At 52.7% G+C, this 19,205-nt stretch overlaps 1 protein-coding gene across 1 annotated transcript; it reads left to right on the top strand.

The window, feature by feature from the left end:
* Positions 1-1,545: 1,545 nt before the first annotated feature.
* On the top strand, positions 1,546-18,828 carry LOC115503156 (AFG3-like protein 1). Its single transcript, XM_032591430.1, is given in 12 exon segments — positions 1,546-2,060; positions 2,063-2,263; positions 4,378-4,512; positions 5,196-5,199; positions 8,615-8,682; positions 15,295-15,402; positions 16,202-16,280; positions 16,283-16,327; positions 16,330-16,394; positions 16,490-16,748; positions 17,919-18,100; positions 18,431-18,828. Coding segments are annotated over 10 exon segments (1,101 nt in total). The 5' UTR covers positions 1,546-1,868; the 3' UTR covers positions 16,694-16,748; positions 17,919-18,100; positions 18,431-18,828.
* Positions 18,829-19,205: the final 377 nt, after the last annotated feature.

Genomic DNA, 19,205 nt, shown 5'->3' with positions numbered 1-19,205 from the left:
AATGGGGGAGGGTCAGAGAGAGGGAGACACAGAATCTGAAACAGGCTCCAGGCTCTGAGCTGGCAGCACAGAGCCCGACGTGGGGCTTGAACTCACGGACCGCGAGATCATGACCTGAGCCGAAGTCGGCCGCTCAACCGACTGAGCCACCCAGGCGCCCCACGTAGGGTTTTTTTTTTTTAATGTAGAGTGTAGGGGCACCTGGGTGGCTCAGTTGGTTAAGCATCCGACTCTTTATTTCAGCCCAGGCTATGAACTCATGGGTTCTTGCGTTTGGGCCCCACGTTGGGCTCTGTGATAGTTTGGAGGCTGCTTGGGATTCTCGGTCTCCCTCTCTCTCTGCCCCTCCCCTGGTGCATGCTTTCTCTTTCTCTCTCTCCCCCCCCCCTTCCTCTCTCTTTCAAAAATAAATAAACTTTAAAAAAGAATTGAAAAAGTAAAGTGTAGTTTCTGTGTGTGTGTGTGTGTGTGTGTGTGTGTGTGTGTGTGTGTGTGTGTTTTCAAAAACATGCCTCTCTTGGTTTCACTACCCAACAGCGGAGGTTTCAGTTAAGAGGATCTTCACAATTCTGCCCTGGCAAATGCTACTTCCCATGATTAATAACCCGTGTTAAGGGGATCGTTTACCACATCAGTGTGTAGCAATAGCAGAGTTCCAAGTAGAACAGAATCCCCGTGTAGGGCTCTTTTTTAAAATTTTTAAACAATTTTCATTTATTTTTGAGAGAGAGAGAGAGAGAGAGAGAATGTAAGTGGGGGAGGGGCAGAGAGAGAGACACACACAGAATCCGAAACAGGCTGCAGGCTCTGAGCTGTCAGCACAGAGCCCGACGTGGGCTTTGAACTCCTGAACCATGAGATCACGACCAGAGCCGAAGTCCGATGCTTAACTGACTGAGCCACCCAGGCACCCCACACCCGCCTAGTGTAGGACTCTTAACTGTGACTCAGTTTTGTCAAGTAACATGTAAGAACCATGATCTGAGAGCTGGGAGGAGAGAATGGCACAGGGACAAAGAAGAGACAGACAAACCTTCGCAGTTGTGGGAGCTTCTTATACCTTCATCCAAGACCCAAAGCCTGTGGTTTTGTGAGGCCAGACCCAGGCTTTGCTGGAGGAGCCCCGGTGGGGGGGTGGTGGCTGGAGGGGGAGCCCAAAGCTGCTCTTGAATCTTGGTCTCTGCAGAAGTTTGTATGGTTTAACATCAGCAGTGTTGACACCTTTGAGCGGAACTTGGAGACTGCTCACTGGGAACTGGGCATTGAACTCCCCCAACCAGACGGCAGTGGTCTATGCCACCGAGAGCGACGGGTGAATGTCGGGCTCCAGTCTGGAGTCTGTGGTTCTGAGTACAGAACAGTTCAGTGTTTGATCAGTTTTGGAGGGGCGCCTGGGTGGTTCAGTCAGTTAAGTGCTTGACTCTTGGTTTCGGCTCAGGTCATGATCTGGCGGTTTGTGGGTTTGAGCCCCTTGTTGGGCTGTGTGCTGACAGTGTGGAGCCTGCTTGGGATCCTCTGTCTCTCTCCTTCTCTGCCCCTCCCCAGCTCACTCTCTCTGTCTCTCTCAAAATAAATAAATAAAAACTTAAAAAAATTTTTTTACCAGTTTTGGAGTGTGCTTTCTTTGAGCATATTATAGGCGTCTGCTAATTTACTATATATAGTGAAATGAATAAATCTGTTTTCATGGAGGAAAGAATCGATCGGTGAAATATTTAGGCAGGCAGCCCTTAAGAAATAGTATAATAGGGCTCAACTGTGAGGGGGCTGTGCTGGGTCTGCTGGGTCCGTCCTCCTCACCCCCAATTTCAGGTGTCTGGGCAGACAGACGTGTGTGGGGTGAGAGGCTCAGGATTGGGGAAGGCTGGATGCTGTGTCCAGGCTCTGACATGTTTTTAAAAGATACTGCTCCCTTGTGTAGCATCGGTCTGCTCTTCACAGCCTTTCTCCCGAGGGAACTGATGAGTGGTTTTCTTGGATCTTCTAGGTTTCCCTTGCGAAGCCTGGTGTCCGCCCTTCTCCTAGTGGGCATCTTCTTCTGTGCTGTGAGGAGGGGGCCCGATGGGGGCTGGGCGTGGCAGGCAAGGACAGGGGCCGCCTCTTCAGTGCTGGGGAGACACCTGCCAGGGTCTTAAAGTACAGTGTCAACGTGTGGTTTGCGGATGTAGCTGGTTGTGAAGAGGCCAGGCTGGAGATGATGGAGTTCGTGAATTTCCTGAAGAATCCCAAGCAGTGTCAGGACTTAGGAGCCCAAATTCCAAAGGTATTGATTTCAGAAAACATGATAATGCTCTGAGCTCCAGGTCACAGTCAGAGATCACCATGGGTCAGTGTGGACAGATACGGGACAATTGAGCGTTTTCTACAGATCGTGTATTTTATTAATCATGGGAAGTAGCATTTGCCAGGGCAGAACTGGGAAGATCCTCTTAACTGAAACCTCTGTGAGTTTACTTTTTTGAACTATGAGCTTGTGCAATTATAGGAACAGTCCCATACCCAACTGAAGTGTGTTTGTGTTCACTTGAAGCACAAACATTATTGGCTTTTCATTTAGAGGCCAGTCTGTCCGTCTAGTTTGGTTCCAATGATCAGAATCTTTTGTTAAATGTCCTGCATAAGCCACACGTTACCTATAGTTTTGTTCTCTAAATGAAGTGAGAACTTAGAGCAGTCTGAGTGTAGAACCGTGTATTTTCTTATGACATTTTTCTTAGAGTTTTCTTTCCTCCTCAATTTGACATTTTTTTTAGCTGTTTGCCTTTATTGCTTTGTTTTCCAAAGCTTTCAACTTAGTTTTTGAAGAAACAACCTTTTTTTATTCCTGTTTTTTTTTTTAGTTCACACAGTGTTAAATTACATAATTAAAATAGAAGTACAGCTTGCATAAACAGGTTTGGGATCAGATACAGCTGCCTTATGGTGAGCCCTTGACCCTGCTCTGGACAGAGGGGTGGGGTTGGTGTGGGTCAGGGTTGTTGTACAGCCATTGTGATTCTGGCTGCTGTGTGTTTCTGCTGGTGCCTCTTTGTGTCATGGACCCTTTGATGGCTTGACAAACTTCGACTCCTTTTCCCAGAATGATTTGCATCTTAAAGGAAATGGAGTCACAGACCCTTCAGTCATCCCCGGGCTATGTGGACCAGGCTAAGAGCGCCTAGTGTAGACCGCTCTTTGGACACAGACCCTTGTAGGAACCCTTGCTTTCTCCAGCTCCTCCATAGTGTGGCCGCCACTAGACAGTTTGTTCTGAGCAACAGCAACAGGTGACAGACCGCTGGGAGCCTGGGGACTAGAGGGTAGGAGGTGCTGTCCTGTCTTACAGGCTGGGGAGTGTTTGCTGGAAAGCATGTGTGTGCGACAGAGGTGCAGCTCGCCCTGGTGCTCCCTACTGGAGATTTGCCAGCACCCGGCCCAGATGTTGGTCCCCTCGGCTTTGTGGTTGGGTGCCGCAGGGGGTGCCTCTCTTTGCTTCTTAGGATGTCCAGCTGCTTGTATGTACTTGCAGAGTGGGTGTGATAAGCGGTGTGGCGGTCAGGTCACCAAGAAGGGCCTCTCACCTGGAGTGCGACCCTCCAGCAGCGTGTGGGCTTGAGGGAGGCGTCTCTGTCATTCTGTGTGGTGCCTAGGACATCAGGGCCCACATGGGTGTGCGCTCCTCCTGGGCGTGAAGACCTCCAGTAGATGTGGACACATGTACCCTGGACTCTCAGTTGTGCGTGTGGTCACACGACTGGCAGAGATGGATTCATGGCGCACCGTGACCTCAACCCACATTCACGGGAACATGGGGTCCAGCACCATGTTGTGGATCTGAGTTTTGTGACTCCTTCTCCCTACCTTTTCGTGAGTACTTTGTTGTTGTTTTTAAAGACTCAAGGAAAAAACACTGTATGGTCTCCTCTGAGGTAACTAGATGCTAACCCACACCCTTGACTGGAAATGGGGCAGTAGAAATTCCCTGCTTTAAATTTCTTTTCAATTTTCAGGTGTGATGGTAGTCCATAAAACGAACACCGAGGTGTGTTACCAGAGTGTGAATTGCTGTCACTGTTTTGTAGAGCAGTTTGACGGCACCTGTTAGACATTCAGACCCTTTGACCCAGCAAGCCCTGCCCTCGGGAGCTCTTGTGAAGACACGGCCTGCTTAGGTGGATGGGCTTTCGTGTGTCTGTGGTATTTGAACTTTTTATGGTGAACATGGTTTAATTTTCTAAGAAAATATTAGAAGGAGAACCTCGGACTAGAAGAATGGTGCATCATCTCATGGGATTCTTGTTAGTGACGCCTGGAAGTCACCTGTTTAAATCAGAAACGGGCCTGTCTTTGGGTCCCATCTGTCCCCTTTAAGAGCCCGGCATCACCTTTCTGTTTCAGGGAGCCATGCCCACTGGTCTCCTGGCACTGGAGCTGCTTCTTGCCACAGCCACTGCGGGGAAGGCCAGTGTGCCTTTCATCACCGTGAATGGGTCAGAGTTCCTGGAAACATTTGTCGGCATTGGGCCAGCAAGGGTAGGTGGGCGCTTGTCCTTGAGTCAGACAGCCCCGGTCTTTGTGTGGACCCGGCAGTGAGCACAGAGCACGCCGCAGATTGAGATAAGGGTTGGGTTCCGGAGAAGAGAAGAAGAGACTTGGGTTAACAAACACTCATTTTTGTTTTCATACCAGGAGCAAAATAGACTCTCTGTGTGGATTCCTACTTTAGGTTCGTGACATGTTTGCAGTGGCCCAAAGAAACGCTCCTTGTGTCTTGTTCATTGATGATATTGATGCATTTGGCAGGAAACGAGGCCGAGGGCATTTCGGAAGCCAGAGTGACCGGGAGAACACACTGAACCAGATGCTTGTGGAGGGATGGATGGTGAGTGCACGCTGCTGACAGCCGCCGAGAGCAGGCCTGTCCTGTCGGCACTGCCACATCTCGCGTGACCCTCCTCCGGCTTTTGTTTCTGTCAGCTCCCTGGGTGAGTGAGCATCCCTGATGGTTCTGTTTGTAGGAAGGCTGCTCTCAGGCAGACTTAATGGAGAAAGCTATGTTAGATCCACAAAAGCCCCCCACTGCCCCCTCCCCACCAGCAGGAGGGGTTAGTGGAGATGGGGTGGTGAGATGAGGAGAGGTGAGGCCCTCCTGGGGAGGTGGACCAGGTAGATGAGGGCTCCCCCACCTCTCCTAGTGTAGGCCTTGGTGCCTGCAGGATGGTGTGGTTGGAGCCTTGCTCCTTCCCCTCTGAACCTCTCTCATGCTGCCCTTCCTGACGCAGAATCTCATGGGTGTGAGCCCACTCCACGTACCAAAATCTCTCTCTTTCTTTCAGTTGAGACTTTTCCTCAAAGTGATTCCAGCTCAGTGTGTCTGGTAGCTTGTCAGGCGTGCTGATATTTCACTGGAAATGTCTACTTGGTGAACGTTTTTCAAATTTGGAGATGCTTTCAGTGGTCCCATGGCAAGTTTTCATCTTCATCTTGGGGCTGCCAAGAGTACCCCTGGTTTGGTGATTCACTAGGAGGACTCCTAGGACCCCATGTGCAGCTGTACCCACGACCACGACTGGTGACAGACACAGAGCAGAATCCGCGCAGGGAAGAGTGTGGTGCACGGAAGCTGGCTGCGGCTTCCCTCAGGACGTGCAGGAGGCACCGACTTTTCCTGCCATGGAGCTGTGACGACATGTGGGCGTGTAGTTGACCAAGGTTTTCAGTGGGGGCTGGTCCTGTGGCACTCTCTGCCCAGTATGTACCAAAATCCCAGCCTCCCGGGAGGAAGGCAGGTGCGCAGCAAAACCACGCTGTACAAACAGTTTAGGCCTAGGGAGCCCCTCTTATCAGGGCGCAGTGGAGACCCTCCCCAAATCTCAGGTCCCAGAGCCAGCTGGGGGCCGCCTTATAAGCAGAGCTTGAGAGGCTTACTGTGTTAGATTCTTTCTGCCCAGCCAAGACGTTCCAAAACCCTTTGTTATACCTCGTATCCAACCGTGATTCTAACTAGGTTAGTACTCTGTTCTGATGTCTCAAGGGGCTGATGGGAGAGAGCATTCAGGGGGAAAGAGGGTGGGAACACCACCACTTTCTCTGCTGGCGGCCCCTGTTCTCTGCAGTCCCGCCTGCCCTTGACTATTCCAGTTCCCTGGGCCTTACGAGCCCACCAGGGCTGGGTGGATGGGGACCTTGGGAAGTAGCTGGGGCACTGACACCGTGGAGAGTCTCCTTGCTCCCCGGGGGTTGGGGGGTGGCATCGGGTAGTGTCAAGCTGTCAGGAACCAGTGATGAGTCAAGATGGAGGTCCACACGTGGGCCCAGGCCCTGGGGGGGTCCCAGTTAGCCGGGGAACGTCTGATTACTCTCTGATGGAGACGCGTCTCAGCCAGAGCAATGGGGTCTGTCAGAACCAGAGCCAGTGGTGTGCTGTTTGTGTCCTGCCCGTGAAGGGTCAGAGGGAGGGGCCCCAGAGCCAGTGCAGGGCGGCTCGGGGAGGCCAGGGTCCCTAGAAGGATGAGCAGGTGTGCAGAAGAGGACAAGGCGTCAGGACCAGAGAGAGGAGGAGAGCTGTCTGGGGATACAGCACTACCCCAGTGGGTGCCAGCCGAGCCCTCTCCTCGGGCGCCCTTGCTTCTCATGTCCAGGGTTCACCTCGTTCACGAACGTTGTGGTGGTGGCTGGCACCAACCGCCCTGACCTCCTTGACCCGGCTCTGATGCATCCTGGCCGGTGTGACTGACTGATCTACATCAGCAAGCCTGCCAGTCACATGGCGCTCAGGTTTGGGGCTTCATGCCCTTGTGCTAAAGGTTAGGTTGGTTAGATCATTACCTGTGTATTTGGAGGCAATTTCTTTTCTTTTCTTTTTTTTTCACTTCTTCCTTTTTAAGTAGGCTCCATGCCCAGTGCAGAGCCAAATGCAAGGGTTGAACTTTTCACCCTGAGAGATCAAGACCAGAGCTGAGGTCAAGAGTCGGGCCGTTAACCGACCGAGCTACCCAGGTGCCCCTGGAGGTGGTTCGTTTGATCAGGGCCCTGCAGTGGTTAATATTAACATTTGGAAAAAGTGGAAGCTCGTGGATGCCCTTGGGTGCTGCTAGTTGCTGTCTCCCGGCAATCCACTTTTGGGAGTGACAGGTGTGGCCGGGCCTGCAGAAACGTCACTTCAGCCCATACAGGTGGGAGTGCTGGGACACATCCATGTATTCTGGCACGGTGTTGTGAAAACTTAGAGGGTAGACAAGAAGAGCTCACCCTCACCTTTTGCTCTGACAACTGACATCACCTCTTCCCTGGCCCTTTCTGTTTGTGAGAGTGCGTCCATCCCGCGTGGACTTGCCCTGGCCCTTTCCATTTGTGAGAGCGCGTCTGTCCCGCATGGACTTGCCCTGCTGCCCAGGGTGGTCCTCATCTTGCTCACTGTCGGCTCATGGCCCCGGGAATGGATTTGATGTTAGAGGCAGCACAGTCATGAAGGTGTTTTAATGCATTCAAGAGCTGAGTGTACTAGGGGGCTCGAACTCGCGAACCATGAGATCGTGACTTGAGCCGAAGGTGGACACTTGACCGACTGAGCCACCCGGATGCCCCTGCCCTGATTAATGATAGTTTTGCTGGATATAGCATTCCTGTTTGACTTTTAAAAATTATTCTTGTCTCACTGCTTTGAATATTTTGTTCCACTGCCTTCATTTTACTATTTCTGATGAGGTGCCAGGCACCAGTCGTCATGTTGCTGTTATCCTCTATGTGATGAATCTTTTCTGTTGCTGCTTCAGGATTTCCTCCTTGTCTTTTGCGTTCAACACTGTAATTGCGATGGGTCTCTTGCAACTTCTGGGTTTCGAATTATAGTTAGAAAAGAATCTCTCCTTATTTTCATATTATGGACACATCTTTATCACGTTTATGACTTATTTTTTTTACATTTACGTCTCTGACCCATTTGTACTTTATTCTGATATGTAGCTTGAGATATTGCATAAATTTGATCTTTCTTCAAATAACTATCCTATCATTGCAACACCATTTTTAAATAGTTCATTACTGATGAAGAAATAGTGCATTATCTTGACTTTACCCACTGAATGGGAGCCTTTCCAAGGACAAAAGGAATTACAGAGAACATTTCAGATTTTCTTTAGTTGTATCACAGATAGTACTATCAACATTGTTATTTTGAAAGTATTTCATGTAGGGGCGCCTGGGTGGCTCCGGTCGGTTTAGTCTCCGACTCCTGGTTTCAGCTCAGGTCACGATCTCACAGTTTGTGAGTTTGAGTCCCTTGTCGGGCTCTGTGCTTATAGCACAAAGCCTGCTTGGGATTCTCTTTCCCTCTCTGCCTCCGTGCCCCCCCCCCCCCGCACTGTCTCTCAAAAATAAAAAAAAAAAAGGAAGTAAGTGTAGCTGACCTTTGGGATACTTCATCATTGCTTCCTGACTCCAAATAACTAAGTGTGAAGCAGGGAAGGTGCCTGGAGTCCCAGGCTGTCCTTGTAGAGTTTGCAAAGTGGCTACAGGTGACCCTGCTCTGACCGTCTGTGTGTGTCTGTCTTTGTTAGGCCCCGACATCAAAGGCAGATTGTCCATTTTCACAGCCCACCTACACCCACTGAAGCTGGGTGGGAGCCCCTGTAAGGACGCTCGCGGCGCTCCCTTTGGGCTGGGTGGGTGCTCCCTTTGGGCCGTCACGGTGCTCACTCACAGGTGAGTGTTGGCCCGGCCGGGGATGGCCTCGGGTGTTACATGCGCTTGGTAGGTGGTTTCTGGTTGTGGGGTTCCGTGCTGGCATGTGCCCACCTTTGTCTTTGGAACTTTGAATCTGTTGAGAGACATCAAAGGCCTCAGAGATGATTAGCCCCAGAGCTGATTTGTAGCCATCTGAAGTTCTAGTTTAATTCGGTTTAGACTTGGTGAGTTGTTAGTGCAGGGGCCTCCCTAAATGCCCGAGCACAGACCCACCGCAGTGAGGACCCGTTGCTGCATTATACGGTCTGGGGCGTCAGCTCCCAACCTGGGGGCTCCCCTTGCTTTTCTCTTTTCTTTGTAGTTGAAACCAAGATCCTGTACTAAGAAACTTGTTTCCCCACCAGGGTGGTTTAAGCACTGGGAGTTTAGGGTTTTCCCAGGGGGCTTCCTGCCCAGGTCATCGTCTATTCAGCAGCCCTTTGGAAGCCTAATGATTACTGTGATTACTGTGATGAGCCCTGCCATCCCCGGAACATTCTGCTGTGCAGCCTTGTCCCCTCCCACTGTTGTGCTGCCATCTGCCATCTCCCTGGTGTTCTGCCCAGTGCGGGGTGAGGGCTGGGGTCAGGTCACACATAGGAGTGCACGTTTGTTGGCTACAGGATGATGAGTGAGGCGTTCTCATCCGACCAGGCTGGTCTGTTTCCTGCAAAGAATGTGCTCTCTGTTCTTCCTCCTCGTGACTCCCATGTCCACTTACACACCAGAGTTAAGAAACTTGAATAGGCCTCCCAGACTCTCGTCCCAGATATACATTAGAGGCTGCCCAGACTCAGCAGGATGACCTAGGACCTCACCAGCCTCCTGCGGCAGCTGCCTCATCGCACTGCCCTCCTCTGTCAGGCTGGTCACGTGGATTCCGCTGTCCCTGAGAGGCAGACCCAGCCTTTGTGAATGTCGACATCGCAGGGACAGAGAATGGTCGGTCTGTCCTCACACACAGAAGGGGACACAAGAATTCTTAGAGGAAAAGAACTGTTGATACATTTTCAAGAGCCACATAAATAAGTGCAAACTGTGGCGCTCTGTGGTTCTCATATTGTTGAGCCTTCGTCTCCACGTGCGCCTCAGGCCCCTGTGTGGGAGATCCAGTTTTTTTAAAAACCTGGATGTTCCTGGGGCGCGTGGGGGGCTGTCGGTTGAGCGTCCGACTTCGGCTCAGGTCGTGATCTCACAGCTCGTGAGTTTGAGCCCCACGTCAGGCTCTGTGCTGACGGCTCGGAGGCTGGAGCCTGCTTCAGATCTGTGTCTCCCTCTCTCCTCTGCCCCTAACCCACTCACATTCCGTCTCTGTCTCTCTCAAAAGTAAATAAGCATTAAAAAAATTAAATAAATAAAACCTGAATGTTCCTTGGGAACCTGACGTGTAAAGTTCTCCTTTAACATTTTTGCTCGTTCTTTGCACTATAACGTAGTAACAAAAGTGAATGAGAAAAAAGACATTTTAAAACTTAGCTAATGATTCAACAAAAGATTACAAAGTATGCAAAGAAACAGTAAGTGTGGTTCATTCACAGGAGAAAGAAATGGACAGAAACTGTCCCCAAGGTAGCACAGACATTAGGTTACTAGAAAAATACTAATGTCACCTGTCTTAAAGTTGCATGCCTATAGAGCCAAAGGGGACCAGAAGAACTGTATGTCTCAACAAAGAGAATATTAGTAAGAAAACAAATTACAAGAAGTAACCAGATAGAAATTCTGGAGCAGAAAAGTACATGACTGAAAAGTTCACTAGGGGGCTCAATAGCAGATGTGAGCAGCGGAGGAAAAATATTGGCAAACTTGGAGATAGGCTAATATTACCCAGTCTGAGGGGCAGGAAGAAAAAGGAATGGAAAATGTACAGAACCTAGGACCAGATGGGACACTACCAACATGCATATTATGGCAGTCCCAGAAGGAGAGGACGGAGGAAAAGGGTCAGTGAGAATATCTGAAGACATAATGGGTCAGAACTTTCCAAATTGGATAAAAGACAGGAATCTACGTTCCCAAGATGTTCAGTGAATTTCAAGTAGCGATGAACTCTAAGATCCATCGAGACTCATCATCATCTGTTAAAGCCGAAGAGAGGCTTGGAACCAGCAAGAAAGAAAGGATACAGTGTACAAAGGATCATCAGTGAGACTTGATAACGGATTTCTCCTTGCACACTCGGAAGGGCAGAAGGCAGTGGGGTGACATGTTCCAGGTACTAAAAGAAAAAACCCGTAACAAAGAATTCTGCATCTGGCAAAACTGCCCTTCAGGAAGGAAGGGGAAATTAAGACGTTCCCAGATACTGAAAAGTTGAGGCAATTCATTGTGTTTAGACGTAGCCTACAGGAAATGCTAGAGAGAGTCTTCAGGCTGAAATGAAAGGGTGCTAGCCAGTCACTTGAAGCCATGTGAAGAAATAACAGTGGTACTGGTAAAGACAAGTGCATAGAACAATAATTCCAATTTCTGTGATGGGTATGTAATGTAGAAAGCTGTAATCTGTGACAATAACAAGGTGAAGGTGGAGGGAAGGAGATGTACAGGAGACATTTGTACGGTTATTAAAAGCCAGACATGGAAGAGCTGGTCTTAAAAGTCACACGGAGGGGCGCCTGGGTGGCTCAGTTGGCTAAGTGTCCAACTCTTGATTTCAGCTCAGGTCTCGGCCTCTGGGTCATGAGCTCAAGCCCTGCGTTGGGCTCCGCACTGGGTACGGAGCCCACTTAAAAACAAAAATGAGGGGCGCCTGGGTGGCGCAGTCGGTTAAGCGTCCGACTTCAGCCAGGTCACGATCTCGCGGTCCGTGAGTTCGAGCCCCGCTTCGGGCTCTGGGCTGATGGCTCGGAGCCTGGAGCCTGTTTCCGATTCTGTGTCTCCCTCTCTCTCTGCCCCTCCCCCGTTCATGCTCTGTCTCTCTGTGTCCCAAAAATAAATAAACGTTGAAAAAAAAAATTAAAAAAAAAAAACAATGAAACCAAATCCTAAGTAAGTAAATAAGTAAATTCACACGGAGCTGCAAAGTGCCCAAGTAGCCAAAACAGTCTCATGAAAGGAGACCGAGTTGGAGGACGCCTACGTCCCTAGTTCAGAACTTGCCACAAAGCTCGGTGCACAAAACACGGCCCTGACAAGGCGGACATACTGACAGAGGAAAACTCACGAGTACAGATGCGGCCTGTACATCTGTGCTTAGGTGATTTCTCTTAAGGTTGTGAAGACCGCTTAATGGGGGAAGGACAGTCTCTCCAAAAAAATGTGCTAGGACAATGGGATATGCACATACAAAGGAATGAAATTGGACCTTGGCACCAGATATAAAAGTTAATTCAAAGTGGGTAAAAGACTGGAATTTCAGAGCTAAAACTATAAAAGTCTTAGAAGAAAACATGGAAGGGGCGCCTGGGTGGCGCAGTCGGTTAAGCGTCCGACTTCAGCCAGGTCACGATCTCGCGGTCCGTGAGTTCGAGCCCCGCGTCGGGCTCTGGGCTGATGGCTCAGAGCCTGGAGCCTGTTTCCGATTCTGTGTCTCCCTCTCTCTCTGCCCCTCGCCCGTTCATGCTCTGTCTCTCTCTGTCCCAAAAATAAATAAACGTTGAAAAAAAAAAAAAATTAAAAAAAAAAAAAAAAAAAAAGAAGAAAACATGGAAGACCAGATCTTCATGACTCTGGACTTGGCAGTGGTTCCTTAAATACGATACCAGAAGCACAAGCAACAAGTGGAAAAATAAATCGGACTTAATAAAAATTGAAATCTTTTTTGTGTCAAAGGACATTACTGAGTGAATAAAAAGGCAAGTATAGAGAACAGAGGAAAATATTTGGAACTCATGCGTCTGATGAGGGTCTAGAATCCAGAACATAAAACCCAATCTAAGAATGGGCAAGGGGTTAGAAAAGACATTTTTCCAGAGAAGATGGACAACCGAAAACCACATGACAGAATGCTGAGTGTCATGATTTATTAGGCAAATGCAAATCTAATGAGGTAGCACTTCCATGCCGCGGACGGCTGTGAAAGACAGAGTTGGCGTGGATGTAGAGGTACAGGACGTCTAATAGGGCTGCTGATGGGAGCGTAAACTGGGCTGACTGGGCTTTGGGAGTCAGTTTGGCTGTTCAGAAAGTAAAGTACGGAGCCCTCATATGACGCAGCAACTCCACGTGTAGGTATCTACCCCGGAGAGTTGAAAACCTGTCCACACAAAGACGTGTACGTGTGTTCACAGCAATGTTCACACTGGCCAAAGGGTAGAAACACCCCAAACGTCCGTCAGTGTATGAATGGATAAACAATGGTATGTATGTATAATGGGATGTTATTCAGCCATCAAAAGAAATACTGGCACGTGTTACAGTAGGGATGAACCTCCAAATACTATGTCAAGCGAAAGCAGCCAGGCACAAAGGGCCATGTACTGTGTGATTCCATTCATATGAGAGGTTTATAACAAGTCCGCGGAGACAGAAAATACACGTGTGGCTAGCTAGGGTGGGCCCTGGAATCCCCCACGTCAGGCATAGGGTACCTTATACGTGATGGAAGTGTCTGAAATTAGGGAAGGAGTCTTAGACTTGATAAATTTACTAGAAGTCTTTGAGGTGCACCCTTAAACCAAAGTAAACCAAGCGCCAAATTTGGGTTTGGAAAACCGCCTATGGATCCTGTGAGCCGAGGCAACGCTGGGGCCCCAGGTCAGCCCGCGGAAGGCCCCCCACCGCTCCAGGGCTGCCCTGCTCACCTCTGACGAGCCTTTCAGCGGCCTGCTCAGAGTGCTTCTCCCGAACACAAGGACCCAGGTGGCAGGAGGCAATCGGGGCGGCTTCGTGGCCCTGATTAAGATGGGTGGATTTAATGTTGAATAAATTACACCTCGGTACGTTGCTTGACCAAAAAACCGGCCTGGCCCCAAACTGGTGACTGACAAAGTTGCTGCCTCGCTTAGCTGTGGTCCCTGTCGCGGAGCTCCTCTTGTAACACCCAGTCCCGGGCACTCATGACCAGTTTCTCCGTTCCCAGGTCGGGTGCTGACATTTTGGTGTCTGCCACGAAGCCGCTCCGGTTGCCTCCTGCCACCTGGGTCCTTGTGTTCGGGAGAAGCACTCTGAGCAGGCCGCTGAAAGGCTCGTCAGAGGTGAGCAGGGCAGCCCTGGAGCGGTGGGGGGCCTTCCGCGGGCTGACCTGGGGCCCCAGCGTTACCTCGGCTCACAGGATCCATAGGCGGTTTTCCAAACCCAAATTTGGCGCTTGGGAATCTGCCAGCAGCCTTCATGCTCTGTCTGGAGCTACGTTTAAAATCTCAGAGAGGTGGGGCCTGCAGGGCAGTGGCTCAGGCCCTGGTTTGGGTGCTAATTGCAGACCGGAGGAGGGGGTTCCCGGAGAGCTCCCTCACGGAAGCCACAAGGACAGCCCTCTGAAGGTGGGTGCTGGAGCGTGTGCTTCAGCGCGGGCGACGGCTGCCTGGCCTCCTGGCTTCAGCTCAGCAGCGCGGGGAACTGCAGTCAGCGGGTAGGGCTCTTGGGGAGCTATGGCTGGCAGTGGGAGGGGCTCGCTACCAGGAAGGCAAGGGCACTGAGCTGCAGCTACGGCCACAGGCCGCCTCCAGGGAGGGGAAATCCTCGTGATGCAAGGGGCCCCTGAGAACAAGAATGAGTATCCGATTGTTACATGGTTGGCCCCAGGTGTCAGGTGCCAGGCACTTCCCAGGCGTGTCCCAGTCTCCCCAGGGTTCCACACAAGGCACCTGAAAGCAGACAAAGCAGACCCCTGGGGGGGGGGGCATCCGAAAGCCCCTGGGGGGAGGGGCGCTCTGGAAGACTCCTGCTTTCCCAGCGACCCCCAGACCCCCACGCCTCACCTTGATGGTGGGTGGAGCTGGGCACCTTGGACCCCACCTTCGCGCACAGCTCAGTCAGGGCTGCGTGGTTACTGAAACCTGACTGAAGTTTGAAGGTAGGTAGCACAGGAGAACATCCTCGCACAAAAAAATTTAAGGCTAGAACTTAAGGGACGGAGATCAGGGAGGTGCCCAGGTAGCCAGCGGCTGCCCTTCCTGCGTCGTCAGCCCCACAGCCGTGAGAACCAGTGCTGCTTTGCTTTGTGTGTATCTTCTCACTAAAGCGTGACACGTATGGAAGGGTGGGGAGTATTGGGTAGCTTCTGGAGAGTTGTCTTGGCAGCTCGGGTGAGCCGTTGGTGCCTTTGTACTGCTAACCGCCTGTAAGCTACGGTGTGGGAGGCGTTGGGAACCGCTCCTTGTCTCCATGCTTCCTGTGTCACTTAGCGAGCCACAGAGCATAGCTAATCACATTGGCTGAAAATGGGCCACCTAAAGCAGTCTGCTGCGTGCAAAGTGCGTGAGTGGGACACATTCTTTGGAGGTGGGGAGGCGGGGCTTCTGCAGAGCAGAAGGCAGCATCGTGTCTGGCGTGGAGGGACAGGCACCAGACTGGGCCTGAGCCGTGTGTGTGGAGGCTGTGAGTCTGTACTTGCTGAGCAGAGGCTCTGACCAGCCCCCAGCGTTCCCTGAGCAGAGGGTGGGGATTTGGCGCCCACTTCCCAGATGTCCGTCTGTCCTCTGCCTCTCACAGGCCCGGCAACTTGACATGGAGGCCTTGAGAGGAAGACACAGGTCCTGCAGCCCAGCGAGAAGGCGACCGTGCCGGACCGTGGCCCACCACGAGGCTGGGTGTGCAGCGGTAGGCTGGGTCCTGGGGTGCGCGGACCCTCTGCCGAGGGTCGGTCTCTCCGCCCGTAGCCTCTAGGCCTGGGCGTTTGCCTTACCCAGGTGGCTTTGTGTGGCCTGTGGTCATGCGGGCACAGTACGTGTCACCGTGGCAGCACTTCTACTTGTCGAGGAATTAATTTAGGTCTAGAATTTGGTCCAAAAGGTTCCTTGGGGGGTGGGTGGCAGAGAGGAGGAGTGGAGTCCGGATGCCAGCCACCTGACACCCAAGAGGTTTGACACTAAATTTCCCTCACTTCTAAGCTTTGGACCTGGCTCTTCTGGAGCTACTTTGGGGTGGGTAGGGTGGAGGTTGTTTCCATGCTAATCTTTGGGGTGACCCTACCCAGACCTGCTAATTCTGGGTAGGGCCCAAGAGGCTCCTCTCCTCCCACACCCCTGTGACCGATGGTCACAGTAGGGCAAGTTGGTCTGGGGTGGGACCTGGATGGGGCAGGAGCTCTGTGTGCAGAGTGACCGGGGCACCTCCTGCCTGTGTCTTACAGGTGTCCATCGTCCCCCCGGGGCGAGGGGCTCGGCTCTGCCCAGTACTCGCCCAGGGAGCAGTGTCTACACGCAGCAGCAGTTCTCTGACCACGTGTGCACGATGCTGGGGGGCAGGGTGGCTGAGCAGCTGTTTTTTTTGGGGGGGTGTCACAGGTCAGGGGCCCAGGGTGACTTGAGGAAGGCCACCCAGAGCGCCTATGCTCAGGTAAAGGGCAGGGACCCCTGCAGGGTGGGATCCAGCTAGGTTCACCCCCAGCTCCTTCCAGATTGTGCAGTTTGGGATGACCGAAAAGCCGCACCACGTGTCCTTCGACTTGCCCCGACAAGGCGAGATGCTGGTGGAGAAGCGGCTAGTGAGGCCGCCGCCCAGCTCACTGAGGAGGAGGTGCGGTGCCTGTCGGCTCCGCCTGTGAGCAGGCCCCGGCCCCGCTGACCGGCTGCTGAGAGCCGGTGGAAGAGGTGAGTGGGGCAGGTCCTGGCTTGGGTTTGGGGCTTGCCTTCGCAGGGCCTGCTGTCCTGGGAGCGGCTGAGTGATAGGCAGCTGTGATTTCTAGGCGGGCAAGCGGCTGCTGGAGAAGGGCAGACACGGTGAGTTGCTGGGGCGCCGGCCCTTTGCGGAGAAGCCCGCCTGCAAGGAGTTTGTGAAAGGCACCAGCAGCCTGGAGGAGGACGCCTCCCTTCCTGAGGGGCTGACGGCCTGGAACCAGGGGCGGGAGGAGGGGGCTGCAAAGCGCTGCGTGCAAGAGAGCCCAGCTTAGCAACCCTGGCTTTGAAAGCTGCTGCCACAATCACCGGCAAACACCTTAAAACCTGGTAAGGGCAAACGAGCATTTTGGATACCTAGAGGATGGGGTCCCGAGTCAGAGGGACGGGCCGTGAGCCGTAACTCCCCTGCCCCACAGGAAGCAGAAGGCACACCTCTTCCTGGCGGAGCCTGAGTTTAGACCTTCACGGGCCTCCCTTGAGGGGAGGGGGGTGATGGGTGGATTTGGTGGGGACAGGTGTGAGTGCTGGTGTCCTTAATCGCCCCAAGGAGCAGAGGCTTTTGGCTCAGTTCAGAAATGTCACGGTTTAGTGAAGTGGCAGAATTAAGGGAAAAAGCAGCCAGTTACCGAGGGGAAGTGTTGGGTTAGGGTTGGTGGAAGGCCTGTCAGTGGTTCTGAAGGAAACGCCACACTTCCCACAGCGGCGTGGTGGGGGGGAGGGTCGTGGAGCCATGGGGGGCCCTGAAGCCCACCCCGCCCCCAGCACCTGGGTGCTGCTCTGAGCTCTCGGGAGGCAGTCTCTCCGCCGAGGCCAGCACCCATTCTCAGGGCAGACAGCTTCACTGACCAGGCTGTGTCTGGATTTAAGTCCCTTCTCCAGCTGGCCGTGTTCCCTGTGACCCCCTTTTGTTAGGATCACAGAGAGGGAGGGTCTGGACCGAGCTGGGGACCTGTGGGTTGTGTGCAGAGAGTCCTGCTGTCGCTGCCCCCGGTAACCCTCTTCCTGGTGTTGGGCGGCTGCCAGACGAGAGGAAGGCCAATTCTGGCTTGTGAGCTCTAGGCCTCTGTTGCCTTAGATTGTCTGGTTGGTCTGAGAGCGCGGCAAGGGCCCAGCCCGGGGAGAGCTGGGGTCAGGACTGGAAGCCTGGGGTCAGTGGCAGCATCCCTGCTCGCCTCCCAGAGTCCTCGGCACCACGACAGTAAAGGGGTGTCAGCCGCTGCCTCTCAGGGGGCGGGTGGATGTCTGGGACCCCGGTGACACCTGCTTGCCTCCCAGCTGTTGCTCACGGCACCCCGGGTGTGGGGGTGGGGCGGCTCCACTTGCCACACGTGACCTCTGTTCTCTGCTTGGTCAAGACCAGACGCTGGGATTTGGTTTAAAAATTTCCGAATCATTTGTTGTGTTTGCCTCAAAAATAGAATTTCCAAGTTGGGACAAGCACTTTCCGTTTTTGTTGTGTGTAAGACATGCCATCGTTGAATTTTTTTACTTTTCCAGAGCTCACCGTGTCATGAAGTCTCCACTAAACTCAGCCTTCATTAGCTGAGCTAATGGGACCCTCTGACAGAGGTGGGAGGTGCTCTCCTCAACCCCGTGAAAGCCCCATGATGTCCAGGACCTGGACGTTGGTCCATTTTGGGGCTTGGTGCAGCCTCCTCAGGCTCACACCCCCAGCACACGTAGGTGAATCCCAACCCCTGCTGTTTTTTTTGTCTTGGATACCCTTGCGCTCGCTCCCTCTGGAGTCTCCTAAGCCCTTTCCTTCACCCCTTCACCCTGTTTGGGCCACCTGGCCACACACTACACAGGCTTTGAGTCAGTTCCTGGGCCCAGGGATGTGGGAGACCTGGCCTAGAACCTTCCATCAGGGAGGCTCGGGCTTCCCTCCAGAGAGGCCAGCAGGAGGAACTGCCTGGCAAGGAGCCCTGGGCCTGTTTTCTGGGCCCCTTGTTACACGGGTAATCAAAAGAATTGGGGTTTGGGCCTCACCCTTGGCCTTCTCCTCACAGGCCCAACCTGCTGGCTGCCTCCTCGTGACCAGTCGCTGCTCTGGGAACCTGCCTGGGCTCAGAAGACTTGCCGGGGAGCTACCTCGGGCCTCTTCTGGCCTGGGCGTGTGCGTGTGCATGCGTAGGAGGGGATCTTCACTTCCTAAGGACTAGAAATCCAGGGCACTTGTCCCTGACACGTGACCCATATAAGCAGCCCAGAGTACAGCACCGAGGAACCCCCAGTGGCTTCAGCTGGAGAAGGCCCAGCGCAGTTTTGCTGCTAGGGCAGCTCCTGTACCCTCGACACGCTCTTCTGAGCTCTGGTGTCACCTAGAAAGGAAGAGACACCGGTTGGGCCTTGGGAAGAGGTGAGATTTTAATCCCAATGTTTGTAAATAAACTCTGCGGAAGCCATAGCAGGAAGGCTAGAGATGGAGGGAAAAGACGCGAGGGGCGGGGGGGCCATGCAGCTGCCCTGACGGGGTTTGTGTTTAAGCGGACTTCTGGATGGTGCCTGGCAGACATCCTTTGAGTTGGTCCTCCTCGCGTGGAGGGAGCAGGCCTGTGTTCTCAGCGGGGGACTTGCCTTTAGCTGTGCACAGCGGGCCCAGGGCACGCCCGGGGCTTCCATAGGAGGGCAGGTTCTCCTCCCGTAGAAACGTTTCGGTGGGAAACGGGTCAGGGCGGGTTGGCCTGGGGACCAAAAGCAGACTTACGTATTTATTTTTAAACTGTTCTTGGATTTGCTGTCGGACCAGAAGCCTCTTTCATCCCTTAGCTCATAAAAAGCAGC

Source organism: Lynx canadensis, chromosome E2 (genome assembly GCF_007474595.2).
Source record: "Lynx canadensis isolate LIC74 chromosome E2, mLynCan4.pri.v2, whole genome shotgun sequence".
NCBI classification, from domain to species: domain Eukaryota; kingdom Metazoa; phylum Chordata; class Mammalia; order Carnivora; family Felidae; genus Lynx; species Lynx canadensis.
Note: the sequence above shows the minus strand (reverse complement) of the source record. Positions and strands in the feature narration are given on the sequence as shown.